Here is a 19,966-nt window from a genome sequence, read left to right as displayed (position 1 = left end):
CTTGGCATTGCGTACTGTATGGCTAAATGTAATTTTGAATTTCATGCTATTCGGTTCATAAGTAACGGAGATATCAAAGGTGCCTTCCATATTTTTACTACCCGCACAACGTATTACATTGGGGTAAAAAATGCCCTCCCCCCCCATTTTTTTTACGGAAATATACGTTTTGAAGCACCCGGAATTAAACAAAATCTTGATGATGTCGATCGGTCTGTCGGTCGACCTGTCTGCCTGTACTCTCATTTCCGGCAAAACTGCCGAACCGAATGGAACCAAATTTTGTTTAGACATAAAAGGAAGAGCTGAAAAGCTTTTGAGCCGAATCGCGCATGTGTAAGTGTGCACTCTCTCATTTTCGCCTAAGCGGCTGAACCGATTGGAACCACCTTTGGGACACATATTCTTAGACGCTAGGAGCTCGTTAATAAATATGCGCTTTGACATTCTCCACTCAACGCTTCTAAACAATTTTTTATCTGGGTTCTAAAAGTTGCTTCCCTACTTTCAAATGTGAAATAAAGTGTTAACGGTACTACTTCAAATTTTTCCATTCTATAGTCAGTTCACAAATCAAATTTTAACAACACATTTCCTAAAAATCGACATGTGAAATTCCTATTTAGACGGAAAACTAGACTTCAATGACCTTCACAGAACTTCATCAAATGTGCGCAATTTAGAATTTTCAAAAATGGTCATAATCTTTTAAATATTCATTTTAAGTAGGTAAAATATCATTATACATATTTGCATCGCTTCTGTAGAATTAAAACTGACTTGCCCCAAATTTCCGACTTCTTTAGAGCTCTATGAAAGAAACTGAAACATACATTAACGTGGACATAGATTGAAGTAGTAGTACTCTAATGTCCCACAAGACACGTTAATACAATTTTTAAATCAATTCAAACATTAATTTTACGTAGATATGAGCTCGAAGAGAGAGATAGGTAGGAAGTTGCCACAAAATGGCGGCAGGATGTCATGACGTCACATCTGGTGTTCAACAACAGCAGGTCACAGAGATAGGGAGGAATTTTCCTTCTTACATATTCTTTTAAAATTGTACTCGATTAAATCCAAACCCGGCTGATGACGGTAATGGTACTGAAAGTAATGAAGTACTCGATTAAATCCAAACCCGGCTGATGACGGTAATGGGAATAGAAAATTTATTACGTTTCACAACTTGGAGCGAAATAAAATGACAACAATGACAGAATGAAGTTTCTTGGCGCTTGAGCTACTGAATACAAAAATAAACTAAATATTTGTATGCCTTTATTTAATATTTTGAAACCGGTAGAAGTAGGAGGCCTCGGGCGTACGGACGAACGAACAGAGAAAGTGGCTGCGATGGCATATAAAAATTTGTATTATAAAGTTATTATTATTATAAATGTCTACAAACATCTAGTGCGAATGCAAAAAATCCTTAATCATTTTCTTAATTTGGGGTTCCATTAAAAACCCTATACAATTTAGGGCAATCAGGAAGTAAAACAGTGCTGCTAAAACAGTATTTGAATATAAAAAAATATTAGCTCTCTTCGAGAGAGGTAAAATTTCGGCATAGGTAGATAATATTTCCCTCTGGGATACAAACAGCACTTTTTTATTTTTTAGTGGTCTCACCTGTAATACGCACTATTACAACCGTATGACGCAATATACTATTTTCAAGATCCGTCCAATAATGTGTTTGATAAATGGGGTGTTGCCGTTTTAATTGTATAAATAGGTACATATTTGTTTCAATACAACTTTTGAACAGGAAATTAATAATTACGGGGACGTAATACGTGTTTATCAATAAATTATTTCCAACTGATACCTCCTTGCATCTGGTGTAGGCCACAACAATGTTTAAAAGAGAAATTGGTATTGGAAACACATAATGGGTTATTCGCTGGAAGCAAATCCCCTACCCCACTATAAATTAAAATTTGAGATCAGTGGAAATGAGCAAATCGTTGCACTGGAGATGAGTTACAGGCTTTCACTGTAAGACTTAAGATTTTTTCCCACTTTCCATGATGTAGGTACGATCTTCACTCATTAAAAAAGCAAGATACAGGGAATGAATAACAACATTATAATAAATATATGGAGATGTAATTACAATTCTTTTATAAAATAGATTGGATCCCAAAGTGTCTGCACTAGCCAATTATAACCGGAAGTGCTATTTTGTATGTATAGGCAATGCGATTTGTTATATCTTTACGTACAGTAAAGAACCATTGAACAATAAATCTAGGAAGCTCCAGTAAAGTAGAAGTCTGCACCCTTTTAGTGACGGTTCAGTAAATCAAAAGGACTTGTATTTGATAAATTACAATTTTGACATTCAGGTATCAAGGAGTTATTGCGTGTCATGCAAGTAGAATAAAAATGGGGGGAATTGCCACTCCCAGTAGCCAATTATTGTTTAGGGGCGATAAAGGTCAATCGATTAACTCTACGAGTGTGTGTTGACTGACGGTGGAAAATCAAAGTCTCTTGAATGTACTTATTTTACAGAATTCCTCATCATTGCCATGGGCAGCGGATCAGGCGGATACTATTAGAGACGGCGGTTTCTCGCCGCCCCCCGCGAAAAGATCCAGAAGTTCGGAACACATTAGAGGGTCTTATACGCCGGATAGGGGTAGAAGTCCCTTGAGGGGTAACGGTGATATGAGGGAATCGTTATTAGGACAGGCTTTAGAAGGTGGACCGACATTACATACGAGTACTAACGTAAGATGATGCGCTCGTTATTGTTTTGCAGGAATAATGCTTGCTGGTTTTAGAAAGGACAATCAGATTCATCACTTCAAGCGCAATCGACAGGTGAAGATAGTAATAGTAGTGATACAGCGCCAAGTGATCACGGTGACCCCGTAACTCCTAAGACTGAACCCTCTGATTACCCAATGTTAGACGATCAACACCCCTTTAACACCAACGGCGGACTTTTAGATCAACCGAGAACACCAACTTTTCCTGGAGCCTTACTCGGATTACAAGGTATATATATTTTGATTACGTCAATAAATTACTATTGATTTCATCTAGTGGTAGCGCACTGGTTGTAAAAGATTTTAGGAGTCATAAAATAACTTTCTAGTTGCTTTGATTATGGGCCATAATTTTCATTACTTTTATGCTTTTTCCAGGACTTCAAGGATTAATGCCGGGACCTTCCGGAATGCACAATAGTTCCGCGGATAATTTCGGTAAGTTCCTTTTATGACCTTTTCGAAAGCAACATTAATTTGGAACGAATTTATGTTCGTTCCAAGTTGATTAATTTTAATATTAGCCATATAAAACTCGAAAATTACTTGCTCATCGCCCAAAAGTTCTGTATTCAAAATTAAATCTGCGAAAATTAGGCGACACTTATTTATGAAAAGCGTCGGAAGAGGCGCCGTCGCATAATCTCATTGACTGCTCCAGCAATTTTGTTTTATCTTCAACAGTCGGAAGTATGATGGAAATGTGTAGAAGTTGCGTTCTTCTATTGCACTTGTTTCAAGATTGTACTGTGGATAATTGGAACGGTCGATTGTATCTGGAATCTTGATATGAATGGTATAACCTTTCCGTGTCAAACGTAAAAATAAATTAGAAAGTTCGCTTTACATATCCACTTATGAAAATTACTTGGTAGAGTTCTGTTATTAACATAAAGGTCAAAATTCGGGCTAACGTGGCGCAAACGATATTAACGAGCTTTGCAATTGATCGAAGGGGGAAAAGGAGGAACAGTCAAACATCGAGATTGCTCTCGATGTCCTCATCCCTAAACTTCCCGGCATAGGTCTATTGATTTATACCGCGCACCCGTGTCTCTTGTCCGAATAGCCGGATGGACGCTGAGGTGGTACACTCCAAACACGTAGGGTTTGCAAGGATGCGCACACCCTAGTAGATAATGGATTTGAGAAGGGTTCTGCGGTACGTTAATCTTGCGTATGTACGCCCTATAGACCTTCATCTACTTATTTTAGGATATAGTTCGTGTCCACGAATAGCTATGGAGATTCTCGGAGAATTCGATGAGTTTAATACTGCGTAATTGCAATTGGGGAAGTATTGATTCCCAGTGGATAGCAGAAGTCCCTTTAAAATAAGACGTTTTCTTTATCTGAATGTACTTGTTCGGTACGAAGGCGGAAGAAAGGGCAGCAAGTGGGATGGGAAATAAGAAGTAAAAAGGAACAGCTTTGTGCTGTAGGCGCATTATTTTCAGCCGTATCGGTCCGTAATACACCACTGCTATCGACTGTTCGTGTTTGGACACCATTACCAGCATTTATTACTTTGTCTGATAACGTACCCGTTTGTCAGGATATTTTCAGAAAATTACGAAGGAGACTTTTGTATTGGATCATTACTCGTTCGTCTTTATTATACCTGCACTACCCAAAGACCTAATTTATGTAGACCAGGACGGAGACTCAAAATGCGAAATGGGGAAGCAAAAGATTGCGTGATATCAAGTTTCGTTTTCACTATTGAAAATATTCAAAAATTTATTAGTTTTAAAGCTCTCATAAGTACGCACGAAATCTTTTTATTATCATTTAAGTTATTATAAACTCTAATACAACTTTCGACATGCAATTTTACATTGTATGACTCCAGTTTAAAAATAATTATTTTAATAACTTCAATTCGAGTCAATTGCTTCAACAATTATTTTAATGATCGTAAATTAAGCGTGTACGTTGTGTAAATAATCGTAACTGGATCCGAAGTAATATTTTCGGAGACATACCGTTCATTAACTCATCCAGATTATTGTCAAAAAGGTACACGATGCTGAAATCACGCATACAAAGAAAGGACCCACTTGTCCAAAACGCGGAAAATCTTACAGCACATTGAGCAACCTCAAACAACATTTCGCCGATGTATATTAGAAAAGCACTCATTTTTATATGCTCATATGGCTTGGGATACTTCAAAAACGAGCTCTGTAATCGGATAATCACTTTATTTATCTCAGATAGGTACACAGTGTGCAAGGAAGACCCTTTGTAAACATCAAAGACAGGGAATATGAGTATGAAAAGTTCAATTAGCATATACCTCGTTTGAAACCAAAAAAGAAGTCGATTGTTCGAGCTTTACGATCGAACACACGCAGATAAATTGAACTGAGAACTCTTTATGATGTTGAATTACCTAAATGTAATGCCGCCTCTGTTACAGGGGCGGCTTACCATCCGACGGGTGGACCACATACGCATCTTTGGCAGGATGGACCTACATGCGACTATTGCGGAAAAATATATTCGACACCCGGTAACTTAAAGCAACACATAATAAACGTTCACGTAGAGACTTCAAGAGAATTTTGGATCAGTTGCGATTTATGCGGAAAGCAATGCAAGACGAAACATTATTTAATTAACCATCAGTTGCACGCGCACGGAGTGCGCCAACGGCAACAAAACGGATACGTTTGGGGGATTTAAATTAGGTTTACTTTAAACTTGGTTTAGCTAAGGTAAATTCATAGATTAGCCAATTATTCTCGCTACCCTAATATGACACTATCGCAATAGTATTCCTAGCTCTCTTGTTTTCACCCCTAAATGTAATACTATTGCCTTAGAGATCTTAAATTGTTTCGATTATGTTTAAATTATGTAAATAAGGAGGCTAAAACAAGTAAAGTGCAGCAAGATTTGGCATTACAGATGCCAACACCGGAGGTGGAAACGGATCGCCCTCCAATCAGCAGATGGCGCTAGCTGCAAGAAAGGTGAAATACGAATGTCCTCTATGCGATCGAATTTTGGAATCTATCAACGTCACACGAGCTCATATCGACGAACATTACCCTAGAGATAGCCCTTTCTGTCCAGTAAGCGAATGTGGAAAACGATTTTCGCACCCGAACTCCGTAAGAAACCATATGAGAGCAAAGCATTCACAGCAGTGGGAAATTATGAAACAGATGAAGTGGAGCGTCTAAATTATACACTGTAAATGAGAGTGAATTAAGAGAGGTCAATTTTGTGGACTGAAAAGTGAGAGAAATAAACCAAAGATTAACGGTTGTTTCATGTGATATGATTGAATTCCTTAAAAACTATTCAGTAGACTTTTCTCAGTGCCCTTGTGGTACCTTCCTATAAGCGTATTTAATTATGCTGCTATTGAATATTTTGTAAAACGGAAAACTATTATCCTGTAATTCTATGTATTTTTATATATTGCATTACATTGGGCGTATAACAGAGTGTGACTTTTTAGCTATTCCTTTTGAAACATTTGTCTCATAATTTACCTGCTGAACACAGCTCCAATTTTCTCATAATTCAGGTAACCGCTCATTACTCTACTCTAATACATATGTTGGTGCAGGTGCTAATTAAAAACGTGTCACTGGAAATTCCAAATTAAATGAGAGTTTAAAATCTTCTGTTCAAATATTTACTTAACGAATTAATGAAATTTAAACTGTTTATTAAATAACAAGGACGCTCTTTTAATTAAAACTTATATTTTAACAACTTTTAGTACCTACACCAATAAACAAATTATAAAAGACATTTAAAGCAAATTGAAGGTTACATGTAAATGCTAATTTTATGCGAGTAATACAATTAAATCAATAGTTGGAAATGTCACGTTTAATTTCTGAGTTATCTGTTATACGCAGTACCTATAGATTTATATAGTGTAGATAATTGTAAGTATTAAGAAAATGGAGCGAATACGGAAGCGCGGAAGGGCTACAGAGAGTTTTTCCTGTTTGAACTCAGTATTGACTTTTAAGTTGTATCGGGCTTTTAATAAATTATTTTCGATGAGGTGTAACCTAAGTGCTTAGTGGAACGAATTTGATAGAATAGCAACGATAATAAACAATTCTGTTGTTACCCCCAAACATTTGGAAATCTCACAGTGCAGTCCACTGTTCTTTCATTCCTCATAGCCGTTCAGCTACCTGTGGGGTGATCCTTTAATTTTTTAAATAGGAAAAGCCATGTACGTAGATTCCTATCAGATGAATAAATAAGAAAGGAAAGTGCCACAAGAACAAGGTCGTTTATCAAGTAGGCAACTTATTTCGGACCGTCTATATAGTAAATTTTTGGGCCTTGGTGAGCTTGAAGAACAACCGTGCGCTGACGCTGAGTTTCCACCACCACCACCATCGTATTGTACATGCAAATTTAGTCATCAGGTCAATGTCCCTTTCGCCTGTTGTTGTTTCTTGGGAAACGTTCATATGTTCTTCATCCCAAATTTATTGACCCACTTATTTGATAAACTCGCAAGTACTTAAATCGAATAATGCATCGCTCCAAATGCCAAAGAACTACTCATATTCATCTACCCTTGTCTTCCACTGTGCGTGTCTTTAAACTGCTCTTTTCCTTTTGAAAATGTCTTGAACCACCACAAACGCTGCAAAAATATCACTTTGGCTTCGTTTTGCAGCACGATGTCGATTGTTACTGTTCAATAATAAGTTATCTGGTAGATTTACCTGAAACCTGTTATTTTGGATATCCACCATATTATCATTGATTATACGGGGTGTCGGACATATTTTCCAAACTAAAGAAGATATTGAAAATCGCACAAAACCGTTTCGGGGGTAGCGAGGGGGAATCAGAATGACGTTATGAGTGACAAATATATAAATCCCTCAATGTCAACATTTAGTTTTTTTTGTTAATTATTAAATTTTTGTTAAATTGTCATAATTAATATTGACTTTTATTGGTACCACTGGAAAGCATTTTTCAGTAGCTTTTCAACGATGTGTCACAAGTATGGTGTCGCCATTTAGGATTTTTGAAGAGAGAGAGGCTGGGGGGTTAAGGGGGGTGGGTCGTTGTCACTCATAACGTCATTCGAGTTCCCCCTTGATACCCCCGAAACGGTTTTGCGCGATTTTCATTATCTTCTTTAGTTTGGAAAATATGGCCAACTGCAAGTTTTAAAATTGACTCCCTGTATATTATACTACCTGTATGTTGTATCAATGCTATTATATTTAATGAAGAAAGCATTTGATGAAAAAGTCAAACTACCTCTACTTTCTGCATGTCTTTTTGCGCCTGCTAAGGATTTTTAGAGCCAATTTTGGGCAAATATTTCTCACCTATTTATTACCCAAAATCTGATCACCAAGGATGTAAGTTGAATCAAACTCACAAGAGATTTACAAGGGTTTTTAAGATCTCTTCCCTCTAAAAATCTGAAACTACAATCGAAAACCCCGCTGCGATGAAGCTTTGCCGTTTTTTTTCCAACTTTTGAATTGAGCTAACAGCCTTATGGTATAGCCCTATGGCTAATACCTATGGTATTAATATGGTAAGCAATTGCCTACTGAAATTACCACTGTATTCCACTGACTATTACCTTTGATTGTACCATATTTTTAAAAAAAAACGCCCATTTTTTATTTTCCATGTATCGATGTAAACCATTTCATGATGTGGCATTGAGTTTGCAGATCGCATTCAAACATCCAAGTCACGACATGATTTCATTCTCTTAAGAGCAAAGTCCGTTTGAGGAACGAGACAAGAAAGTCATACAAAGCTCGTTGATATCTGGTGTAGGCGTGTAGGGCTCCCATTAGTTTTCCAAACTGCGACCGAATGATGTGCAAATTTGAGTAAAATCTTTATCTATTCACCGACTTAGTTGGGAAAACAGCAAAACGCATTGCCATGCAAAGTAACTGAATATAAGTGATTTACTCAAGATAATCTATGCACCATTTGGGGTCAAATTTGGGCAGTTGGGGGAAATGATTTCGCTCTAATATAAAACGAATCAGACTTAAGCTCTTTAATAAATATAATTTAATAAAGTATTTCATAAGTCAAGTTATGTTGTTGCGCCGTTTTGAGCCATTTAGTAAGACATTTTTTACTCCTATTGTAGCCCTAAAGCATCAGTCTTAGCGAATTGGTTTAGTTTTGGCAAGTGTAGTCAATTTTTCGCAGCAGGATTCAAATTTTGTACTCTATCAATGTTTAATTGAAGATCAAGACCGGAAATTATTTCATAAATTTTTTACATCGGGATTATTGGCAAATGGTGAGCTAATTGGGATGAAATTTTACGCCTCTACCAATTAAAATACAAACAGTCACACAAATCCGGTTAAGTGAATAGCTTTTTAATGTCGCCGATATTAAGAAATTGTAGTTGTACCCACGTGTAAGCGGGAGAACAGTGAGGGCCAAATGAACTCATATTTTCGGAAACACTGGACCTCCTTTTGCAATTGTAGTAGATAACTCTAGTATTCCAAAATGAATCAAAAACACCAGAAACCACAACAAAACTTTAGTAGACCGTCTAGTTGTTTGCTGATGATGACATCTTTGTTGCCGGAACGGTTTATTGGGATTTCTTGGGATTGGGATTGCTTTGCTTTAGTTTTTTTTTTGTTCATATTCTTGTTCAACAAACCTGGGTTGACTAAGACTTGTTCCTTTCAAACAAACTCACATCTGTTCCTGTTGTGGTTTCAGCTCCAGATTAAGCAAACTTGATTCTGTTTATACATGTCCTGGGACAGACATAGAAATTCATAGCTTCTAAATCGAATTGCGGTATTGTATGAGTTACAATGTAGTCGATACGAGGTTCCTACGAAAAGTTTAATCTGTGAGCTTTCCGCGCTTTTCGTTCGTGCTACCAGCGCTGATTTATATTTTTAATTTGAGGAAAGTGTAGTTTGTGCACAAGAAGTCAGTATTAAAGATAAATTTTTAATGAGATCTTTTATTTTTCGCGCAGTAATACGCGAAAGGTTCGTGCGAATTGTTTTTAAGAAGGGATTGTTAAATTGCAGTATCGAGGCGATCGTTGGACATGATGAGAGTGCGAGCGACAGATCCCCGTCCTTGTCCAAAGTGTGGTAAAATCTACAGGTCGGCGCATACGTTACGAACGCATTTAGAGGATAAGCATACGATTTGTCCCGGTTATCGGTGTGTCTTATGTGGAACGGTGGCCAAGTCACGAAACTCCCTCCACTCGCACATGTCAAGGCAGCATCGAGGGATAAGCACTAAAGATTTACCCGTATTGCCCATGCCCGCGCCTTTCGATCCAGACTTAGCTAGCAGGTATGTCAAGTTAACGCTAACCAAAGAGCAATTAAGCGAAAGATTAATAACGCCTTGTTTCTTTAAAGGTTACTAGCGAAAGCTGGCGTTAAAGTAAGTCCGGCGGAACTCCGAGCGAGGGCGTCCCCCACCGGTCCAAGGAGGTCAGATATGAAACTGGACGCTAAGAGTGTCTATTCCGGCGCGCCTTCGGAAGCGGGTAGCTCAGTCTGTGGTGATAACGATCCCGAAGATTTGACGATTTCGCATCATCGGTCGTACTCGGGGTTGGATTTAGCGATGTCGCCTCCTTTAAATCACAACCCCGCGAATTTAAAAATTACTAAGTTAGGTTCTTCCGGGCAAGCGGTTGCTGCGAAAAGTATAGATTCGATAGCACACAATTTGTCCAAGGAACCGTACCCTGCACCTTTAGCGCCTCCGGTTGTACCGGGAAATACGACGGGATCCGCAATTTTAGATACGTACTTACAGTTTATTACAGAAAATAGTTTAGGAATGGGTATGATGTCCGAGCAAGCCGCTGCCGCGGTTCACGCAGCGAAAATGGCTCAATTAAACGCTATGGGTTTAGACAAGGCATCCCAGCAGCATTTCTTAGAAAAAATGCAGCAACAAATGGGCGTTGCAAACGACTTAATGATGAAAAGGTCTGACGAAATACGTAGAAACGATGACGACATATTAAACAATGAACACGACATTGATAAAGATAAAGACGATGGGGGATCTTCTGGCGGCGAAGAAGATGAGTATAGCGAAGACGATGTAGAACCGGAAAGTGTTAAAGCGGGTGATTAATGTACAGATTGAAAGACATTATAAGTAAGTCAGTTCAAAGATATTCCAGCTGCCGCAATTCTTGCCGTTATAAACTTAATATACTAATTTTATTCCATCCATCTACCTCAATATTGCCACACAAAATTTTACCACAAGTTCTATCCTTGGAAAGCATTTAAATTCCATCCGTCTACCTCAAATACTCAGAAATAGAAATACTCGTAAGATAACAGGATAATAAGGGTTCTCGTGTGTATACGGTAATTTAAGATAGATTAAAATTTTTATTGGACTACGTTGCAGTTACAAATTGACTTTAAAAATTGATGTTAAAATAAGATGTGTAGATTTGTACATTAGTACAATGTTTAGAAATGTCTATAAATCGTGCCAGATTGAATGTTGATTAGTATATATGTACCAGTGATTTATACATAGTGGTTCCTGCAATCTACATCACAGTTTTCTTTATAATTTCAGTACGCGAATATATTTAATAATTGCATCAGGAAGTACACCTCAAGGGAATTTTATAATAGGTCAAGGGTTTCGTTTAAATTGTTAAATATATTTATCATATTATCGCAGTATACAGTCAACCTAATCAGGTTAAATGGTACAAAAGGCTTTTGCCGTAATACTATTTTTGTATGAAATCTAGATTATTATGATCTTATATAATCACTAAAATTTGCAATATTGGTTCATTCGTAGACTCATTAAATGATGATGTTTTAGTCTTGTGATATAAATTAGTACTGAACACCAACAAGTAATATTTTTTTAACTTGATAACAGTTTGCGCGTGTCAGCGCGTTTAATAAGCAACCGTTTACATCATAGAATGGGTCTAAACTATTCAAGTTAAGTATATGCTTCCATACAATAAATGCTTCCCGATATAAGCAATCTTCGTAATCTCAGGTAGATCTCTCAAAATTGCAGTACAAATTTCAGGATAATTACTGCTGAATGACAATTTTATAATTAATAATCACTCATACTCGCATCCGTGATAATAAGTCAGGTAAATATTAACTAATTCAGGTATCATAAATCAGGTAGATAAGACAGTTTTTATAAATAATTTATCAGTCACTAGTTTTATTACTTCAGTTTTAATATTATAATAACTACACTTCCAACGTTCTCTTCCTAGGCTTACGTTGTTCCAAAATTTGCCTCATGACAAACTGATAATAAATGAAACAATCCTATATGTATACGTGAGGCAAAGTGTCAATCAACACACGTACGTCAGTAGCTCTTCCATTTATTTGTATTAAAATCGTTGCAAAAATCCGTTTCGTATACCCTTTACGTTCAAAAATACCGTTTTGTTAATTGGGCTTACGCTAAAATGCTACAAGTAGTTGTAAAAAGCAGAATGCAAGCTGTCTGTAGTTAGCTGTACTCAAAAAAATAATGGTAATTGTTAAATGTTGACTAGCAAGTTGTAATCGCTTACGTTTTAGTCAAGATTAGAGGTAACATAAAAAAACGTAGCGATAGAACTCGAAAAAGGTCATTGTTAATTATTGCGTAAGTTAGTATAACTAGATTGTTAATGCACACTGAAAGCGCAACATGAATGTATACCGTTTCTAAATTACAAATTTATAACTGGTAATGTTCTTGATAAATTTTCACAATTTTCCCAAACCCCCCACCGTGTAATCGGGGGCAATTTCTAAATTTCTTCACTTTATTCCACTTTAAAGCCTACAAAAACCAGTGATTATACGATTGCTTTAGTACTGTCATGGAGGAAATGACTCAAGAACATTATACATCCATTTTTTATAAAATAAGATTTAATGATAAAAATTAAAATATTATATTTTTTCACAAATCTTGTGTGTTATTTATTTGTAGTTTTTTACAAACAGAAGTCCTCAATGTTATGCATTATTGGCCCTTATTACTCTACCCTCTCTTTTACCCTAGGCAACAAGAATTGTTTAAGCTGTAAGTTATGTTATTATTCTGTTAGGTGAATAGTTATAGATAATGTTACTTATGCATCGGTACTGCAGTCCATATAATTTCAAGGCTGTTATTTATTTCAGTGTTTACATCTATGTTAATATATGTTTATTTGTGTAAGATTGCAGTGTCATTTTTTAAAAGTTATGTAGTTTTTAGATTTAAGTACTGTTGTGATTTCCCAATAATACATTTCCGGTTAAACTACCTCATTTTTCTGAAATTCAGTTTTCAACTTTTGTGTGTATTTTTTATTATATATGTATAACAAGAACCGATCTCCAATGTGACAGTAATACCGGTAGAATTTTGTACTTAAGATATGAGAAGTATATTTTATATATTTTATTTAGTTAATGATGTACAGTTGTTTTTGTTTTTTGTAAGTTAATTCAAATCGATATGTATTTGTAAAAACCCTTAGGGGACTATGGCGAGCTTATCTATATGTGCAGTGCCATATGTAAAAACAAAAACATTTTGCAAAGTTTAACGAATTAAAAGTTGTAAAATGTTTTTTCATTTTATATAGGACTCTACAGCAATCGCATTAGTAAATGCAAATAACAGGAGTAATGGTTCCTATATATTATACGGTTCCTCAACAATAATCTTCTTTTTCTCGAATTGACTCTCGGGTATAATTGTACTTAATTAGACTACTAAATTGCATCCGTTCCCAACTATTTTAAGTTACTTACTTACATTTCTATTGTTGAGGGACTGGGTGCCTTCTGTAATAAGTATAACAGCCTAGTCGCTGGTATTTCACCCAGTGGCACAAAGCTGAAGCAGAGTTCCTAACCTGACTCCCTTTACGAGAGGTAATACATTTAAACAAATAACTCGTAACTTTTATATAGCGTAGTGAACCGTTGACACCGATAAAATATAGTTTTGCTAAAGGGCAGATTCGTATACACTTTATATTATATGAAATAGATGTATGTGTAAGATATAACTGATAGGTATACATAAAATATTTGTTTTCAATTAATATTAACGTTTTGCACTGCATTTCGTTTTAAAAATGTACTTAAAAATCAAAACCATGTTTGCGTTTTAATCGTTAAACTATGTACTTTTATTTTCTATTTAAAATGTTCCTGATGATATATAAGTTAGACATATGTTAAGTTGAAATTGTCGTTGTTTAGTTAGCGGTAGGTGCAATAAGAGAGCAACATGACAAGTAAGGATATAAAATAAATAAATATCTATTTGCCATATTATTATATTATTAATACATTGTGTATTGCTTGGGTATCATTTATACATAATAAAATTAACATTGAAATAAACCAAAATAACTTACATCCACTACATCCAATTTGGATACTCCTAAATCATGATAGCTCTCAACTTACGTAGTAGAGACGTTACTTCGGACACATTCTACTTCTCTCTTTTCAAAAATAATCAACGAAAATTATTTTATATTTATATAATTTATTTCTAAAAGATAGGTAATTGGTACATTTCGATGATTTTGGTGTATTTTCCCAAAATGTGTATAAATTAAACAATAAGGTAAGTAGGCGTCCTTGTTCACAGCGCACTTACCACGAAATGGTATGCTACTTTTCAGTAGAAATCATTGTAAACAACGAAAGTAATGAGATTTGGCATAGTATAAATGTACCCTACATACAAAGAATCAGTTTTACCCATACTACTATAGAGCATTCATCTAACCCCCTATGAAGTAAATACATAAAAACTGTTTCAATTGCGTTATTTTCCCCACTGTTATCGTAACTAGATAGTACCATTTCCAGAATGTCATTTTTTGAACGTTTAATTTATTATCTCGGGGATATACAGGCTGATTCAAATTCGAGAGCCACCATGAGGATCTCGGGAACCGTAAGAGGTAGGTAGGTAGTTGACATTTGGCAAAGTTGGGGATCAGGTTTGAAACTGAAAAAATTCCGACTACTTTCAGAGAAAAAAACGAAATTTTGCAAAATCGTTTTTATTTTTTACTAAAGTTATTTAAATAGATACTTACTTTGAATTAAATGACACATTATTACCTATGTCCACTTTTTTCTCTCTACTTCATTTCAAAATTGTGCTCCTGAACGTATGATATTCGGAATTTGGGACCACTCATCTTCTTGGTCATATCTATTCAAGGTGCATCATCGTGCTGTGTGAGTAAATGCAGGACTAGGGTATCGAGATCGGGTCGGAGATACCTTCGAGGACCTGCACACAGCACTATTGACTTTTCTGGGAATGTATGTCCTTGAAAGTGTTTTCTTCTCCAAAAATTACATACGAAAATACCGACATCAATCCGACTATCATACTCAACACTAGACACAATGAAGATGTTAGAATCAATTTTTACCGATTGCAAAATTGTCAAAAATATCAATCCAACTCTCCTATATAACAAGTTTCCAATGACAATCAGAGCATTATATCTGAAGAGTTTCAGGAACACGATCAAATCGTTATTTTTAACAGACGCTGCTATATCTACAACCTCGATGAATTTGTTGTTAAACGAATTTATGTGATGTTTGTTTTACATGTTTTTTTCTGTTTGTTATATTTTAAAAATTTGTTATTTATATACGCAAATTTTTATTTACCTACTACTAACTAAATTGGAAAGTGTTTTTTACTATCAACTTTGACTAACAAGAACTACACTGAGAGAAATAATATAATCAAAGTGTCTACCTGAAAATATTTTAATTACAATAAATGTCTTTTTATTTGCCTCAATTAGTTATCAATTTATGACAATAATCTCATATACTGTGCTAAGTAAAATCGATTTTCTAGAAGTGGTGGATAAGGGCAATTAGACATACTTGCTAAACGCTTGTAGATTTTCATAGGTACAATAACAGCAGATAGCGTTTTCGCTGCAGTTATAAAACTGTTGCATTGAATTTGATATTCTTGCTTAATTACGTTTTTGTAACTGCCACAAACGTTTAGTTTAGTTGGCGTTATGAAATACTAATTTATGGCGAGTAAACATCTACTTGTAGCAATCGTCTTCAGAAGCCGTTTTCGTTCGTTTTTTGACGACCATAAAAGCTGTAGGTATATAGCAATTTCTTCATATACGCATGCAGGTACATTGTGCTGTGCGGGTGTAAGTTTTATTCGGTTTTATTATATGTACCTAGTGTACCAAGAGCTGAAATTTACGCCATACCTACCCCAAAATGAGCGAATTTAAGTCATTACTTATTAAATGGGGACTTGATGTATATTTCGACTATTTTCTTAGGTAAGTAGAAAGAGTTATATTTTTGCTACTATTGCTGTCTACCGAAATTATTTTTTAAGTTTTTAAGCTACTGAGACCCAGTTGCACCAAAAAAATTAAGCCTTGCTTAAAGTTAAGTCGAACTTAAAATCTATGGCAACGATTATTAAGACAATCGTTGCTATGGTATTTTATTTAAGTTATGCTTAACTTTAAGGGATACTTAATTTTGACGGTGCAATTGGCCCTCACTGATGAAAATTGTTCAAATTTTATGTCGTGATGTGTTCAAGGTGTAACGTACAGACACGACCGAGTATATTATGCTTTCAGATATTGTTTATGTCAATCAGTGCATCATTGTAAATAATGAATATTACATCACAATTTATTAATTGTATCCTAAGTGGCATTTTCATTTGATTTTCATTTTTTATTGTTAGATAGGTATAGGATTGTTGTTGTTTTTAAGTGTAATATGTACGTTTTTCATTTTTGTCTAATAAATACCATTGTGAATTACGTTATTACTAATTCCAATTGCCCTTAAGGAATAGATTTTTAACACAATTAAACAAGATGTACTGTAGTAAGTCAATTAAAAACCATTCTAATTTAACTACGTTTCTACAACACCTCGCTTTGCTACCTACAGTTATTTTGCGGTTAAATCTTCCTAAATATATTATATACTTACAACAATTTAGTGTACTATTTAAGGTTATTTAACGTACACTTATTCTAATTAAACTGTTTATTATTCATAATAAATGCCTTTAATTGTCTCTAAAGAAAGTTTATGTCTGTTGCCAGGTTTTCAAATACCTACGGTAATTGATGTAATTACAAATAAAATTAAAATTTGACTGTAATCAAACAGGTACAGAAAACTCTGTTTAATTATCGTGAATAACAAGTTGTATAGTCACATATAGTATTAAATTTTTTTTATTACTGCTAACAGATTTTTCTCTCAGTGTAACAAAAACTAATGTACAGTAACAATTAACAAAATATACCATTAAATTGTAATGACCGTTCTGGGACTTTTTGGCTGTTTTGTACTGTATAGAATCCAGATTGTACCTATATTGTTAGCTTGAAAAAGTTTCAGTTTGTGATACCAGCATGAGATTTTTTCCGAGGGGTTTCTCACTTCTGTAAATTTGTACATGTATAGCGCAAATCGTAATGATTGCGCTTGATTTCCAACTTTCACGCTCATGCAAGTTGCGCAAATTGGCAAATTCACTGAACTCATGCATCAATTTTCACGGTTCAAATTTGGTGCACAAATTTGTCTACAGTACAGTTCAGATTGTCATTGTAAACGATGGACTACGAAGAGGAATTAGCTGGTCTTTGTTAAAAGTGCTAAAAGAAAAAAAAGAAGATCGCAGAAGAGTTAGATTGAAAAAACAGCCAACACAGTCTATTTAAGGCTCCTCTGTAGTCAATCCCCGATATTGGAAAAATAGCTAAACTTTCTTATGAAATGCTGCTTTTGTATTGCAGTCTAACAAATTCTCGATAGTGGATATTCTTTGCAATGATGAAAAGAACGGCGGTACTTAAAAAAAGTTAAAATATAGGTCTTAGTTTTTTAGGAAGATCGATGAATAGAAAAATCGTTTTTCGTAAATAACAGCCGTTGTAATGGGAGTAGAAAAACCTACAGCACCAATTTGGAAATCCGACAGTATTTCCTACGGCGGTACTTAAAGATATTATTTCCACCTATTATGATAATGCATATATTTTAAAAAATATGTATCGCGATCTTTAGAAAAAAATCAAAACGCTAACGTAAGGATAGGCAACTCATATTGCACTATAACTCCTGAGGCGACAACTCATTACTTGAAAGGGAAAACAAAAGAAACTACCTGGCCTTATCCTGCATTGTTACGCCGTTCCTAATGATATGGATTAGATAAATTACTATATAATTAGTGTTCATGAATGCTGTCGATTTGTGAATCATAATGTCACATATTCCCAAGACGAAAAGTGCACTAAATACATATTTATTGTAGATCCATTGGAAATAATTTTTGATTTCCAAAATCTTTTTCATTCTATCAGGATGCGTCAAGAAATTTGTTTAGGAAGGTATCAAATAGTAGCCCAATTTTTAGCTAAACCCCTAGGCGGAATACGACTGTACCAGTAATTAGAAGCATTTTTGCCGCAAATTTGTTCTTGTGTAGAAATGTGGCACCGTTTTGATTATTTGGACTAACGCATGACCACCACACAAACGGGTAGCACAGTATCACAATTCGCAAACACTACTACTGAGTCGAGACTAGAGAGGCAAGTGCTACTTATTTTTTAAATATATATGATCAGATATCAGGAATATCCGCTTATCAAAAAAATAAAGGAACGACAAATTTCGATTTTTACATATAAATTGGCGAGAAAGTTGCGCCCAATAGTTTTCACATTCTGAGCCTACCATTTCAAAGAAATTCGATTGCACTTGTTCATTTTAACTGAAATGTTCCAATTCCCCTTTTTAGCTAAATTTCTAAGCGGGATACGATAACTAATAGGCGACACTGACAAATTTATTTAAAAAAAGTGTCATTGTTTTGCTCATGTCAAGTCAAGGTAGTGAGACATCACGAAAATGAATATTTGTATCAAAACATGGGTGAAATTTTGGATTTTTCCGGTAATTAGTGGTGGTTAAAAAAATTCTCCCACTTTTAAAAAAATTCAATTATTTATTTTTTCCGTTTGAGAATATGATGGAATCCCGCAAACTTCACATCAACTTAGCGAATATGAACTGATATCTCGGATCTTGCCTCTCAGAAAATAGAGGATCAACTGCGGAATCAACAAATTTTACAACTGAATTCTCAATTTAGGATAAAAAAGCGAAGTTATCTTGCTGCACATAAGATGTTTGGAAAAATTCTACATGGGTTGTGCATGGGTAACGCTAAATGTACAATTATTATTTTTTGAAAAGATAAGAATTTATTTAAAAATCGGTATATGTTATACTTTTAATCATTGTAACACAATTTTAAATGTTAGCTACCATTTTTATAAAAAACAATACATTTTTTGTTGTTGTTCAGTGTTCACCCTTATTGAATAAGAAAATAAAGAGATTTATTTTAGGTGTTCGAAGTGCCGGTTTATTAGGTTCTACCATACCTAAGTCCTAAGTGAATTCATTCATTCACATGTCTATCTAATAACTATAAAAATCTATAAATCAGTAAAATTGATTAGAAAAATTCACAGGAAATAAAGGGGTAATTAAAAAATGTTATAACAAACAATGCTAATCTAGTCCAGTAATTGCATGAAAACCACGTAATTTACAGAAGGTGTCATTATAGAAAAATGCAGTAAATGCATTGAATAAGTAATTTACTCAATAGTAAAAGAAATAGGCATTTGTGCATCTCCATTCAAATATTGTACAGCTTTTCGCTAAACTTGTTTACATAATATAGTCCTTGACCATTATACATGGTCTATTGTGTTTAACAATAAATGAAGAGAATATGCAAAACTGGAAAGGATAGAGATACATCGTTGGTCTCACTCAAGGAGTGGGTACATCGTCTAGAGATGTGTATTGTTGGTGGTCTAACCAATTGCAATAACATTGAAATACAAATTGACTACAGAGGAGCCTTAAAGCCACGTGCACGTCGGAACAACAATTCTGTCTACTATTATTCACCCTCTACGCATGCGTCGAATTGGTGTGTCGTTTACACGTTCATGCATTTCACCAACCACATGCAAATTATCTGACCATCCACATTTTATTGAAGCCAAATTTTCTGGTTTGCGCAATTGAACAATTTTCGTTTTCATG

At 35.0% G+C, this 19,966-nt stretch overlaps 1 protein-coding gene across 4 annotated transcripts in view; it reads left to right on the top strand.

Annotated features, from left to right (window-relative positions):
• LOC116170319 (protein abrupt) overlaps window positions 1-14,108 on the top strand; it is a 36,352-nt gene extending 22,244 nt beyond the window's left edge. For all 4 annotated transcript variants that reach the window (XM_031486623.1, XM_031486622.1, XM_031486625.1 and 1 more), the window contains exons 4-8: window positions 2,527-2,745; window positions 2,799-3,015; window positions 3,165-3,224; window positions 9,836-10,112; window positions 10,181-14,108. In XM_031486623.1, the coding sequence (XP_031342483.1) occupies window positions 2,527-2,745; window positions 2,799-3,015; window positions 3,165-3,224; window positions 9,836-10,112; window positions 10,181-10,913 (1,506 nt within the window). In that variant the 3' untranslated portion in view covers window positions 10,914-14,108. The remainder of the gene's footprint in view (window positions 1-2,526; window positions 2,746-2,798; window positions 3,016-3,164; window positions 3,225-9,835; window positions 10,113-10,180) is intronic.
• The last annotated feature ends 5,858 nt before the right edge of the window (window positions 14,109-19,966 follow it).

The sequence above is a fragment of the Photinus pyralis genome, unplaced genomic scaffold, assembly GCF_008802855.1.
Source record: "Photinus pyralis isolate 1611_PpyrPB1 unplaced genomic scaffold, Ppyr1.3 Ppyr1.4_LG5, whole genome shotgun sequence".
NCBI lineage: Eukaryota > Metazoa > Arthropoda > Insecta > Coleoptera > Lampyridae > Photinus > Photinus pyralis.
This window is presented reverse-complemented; position numbering and strand designations above follow the sequence as displayed.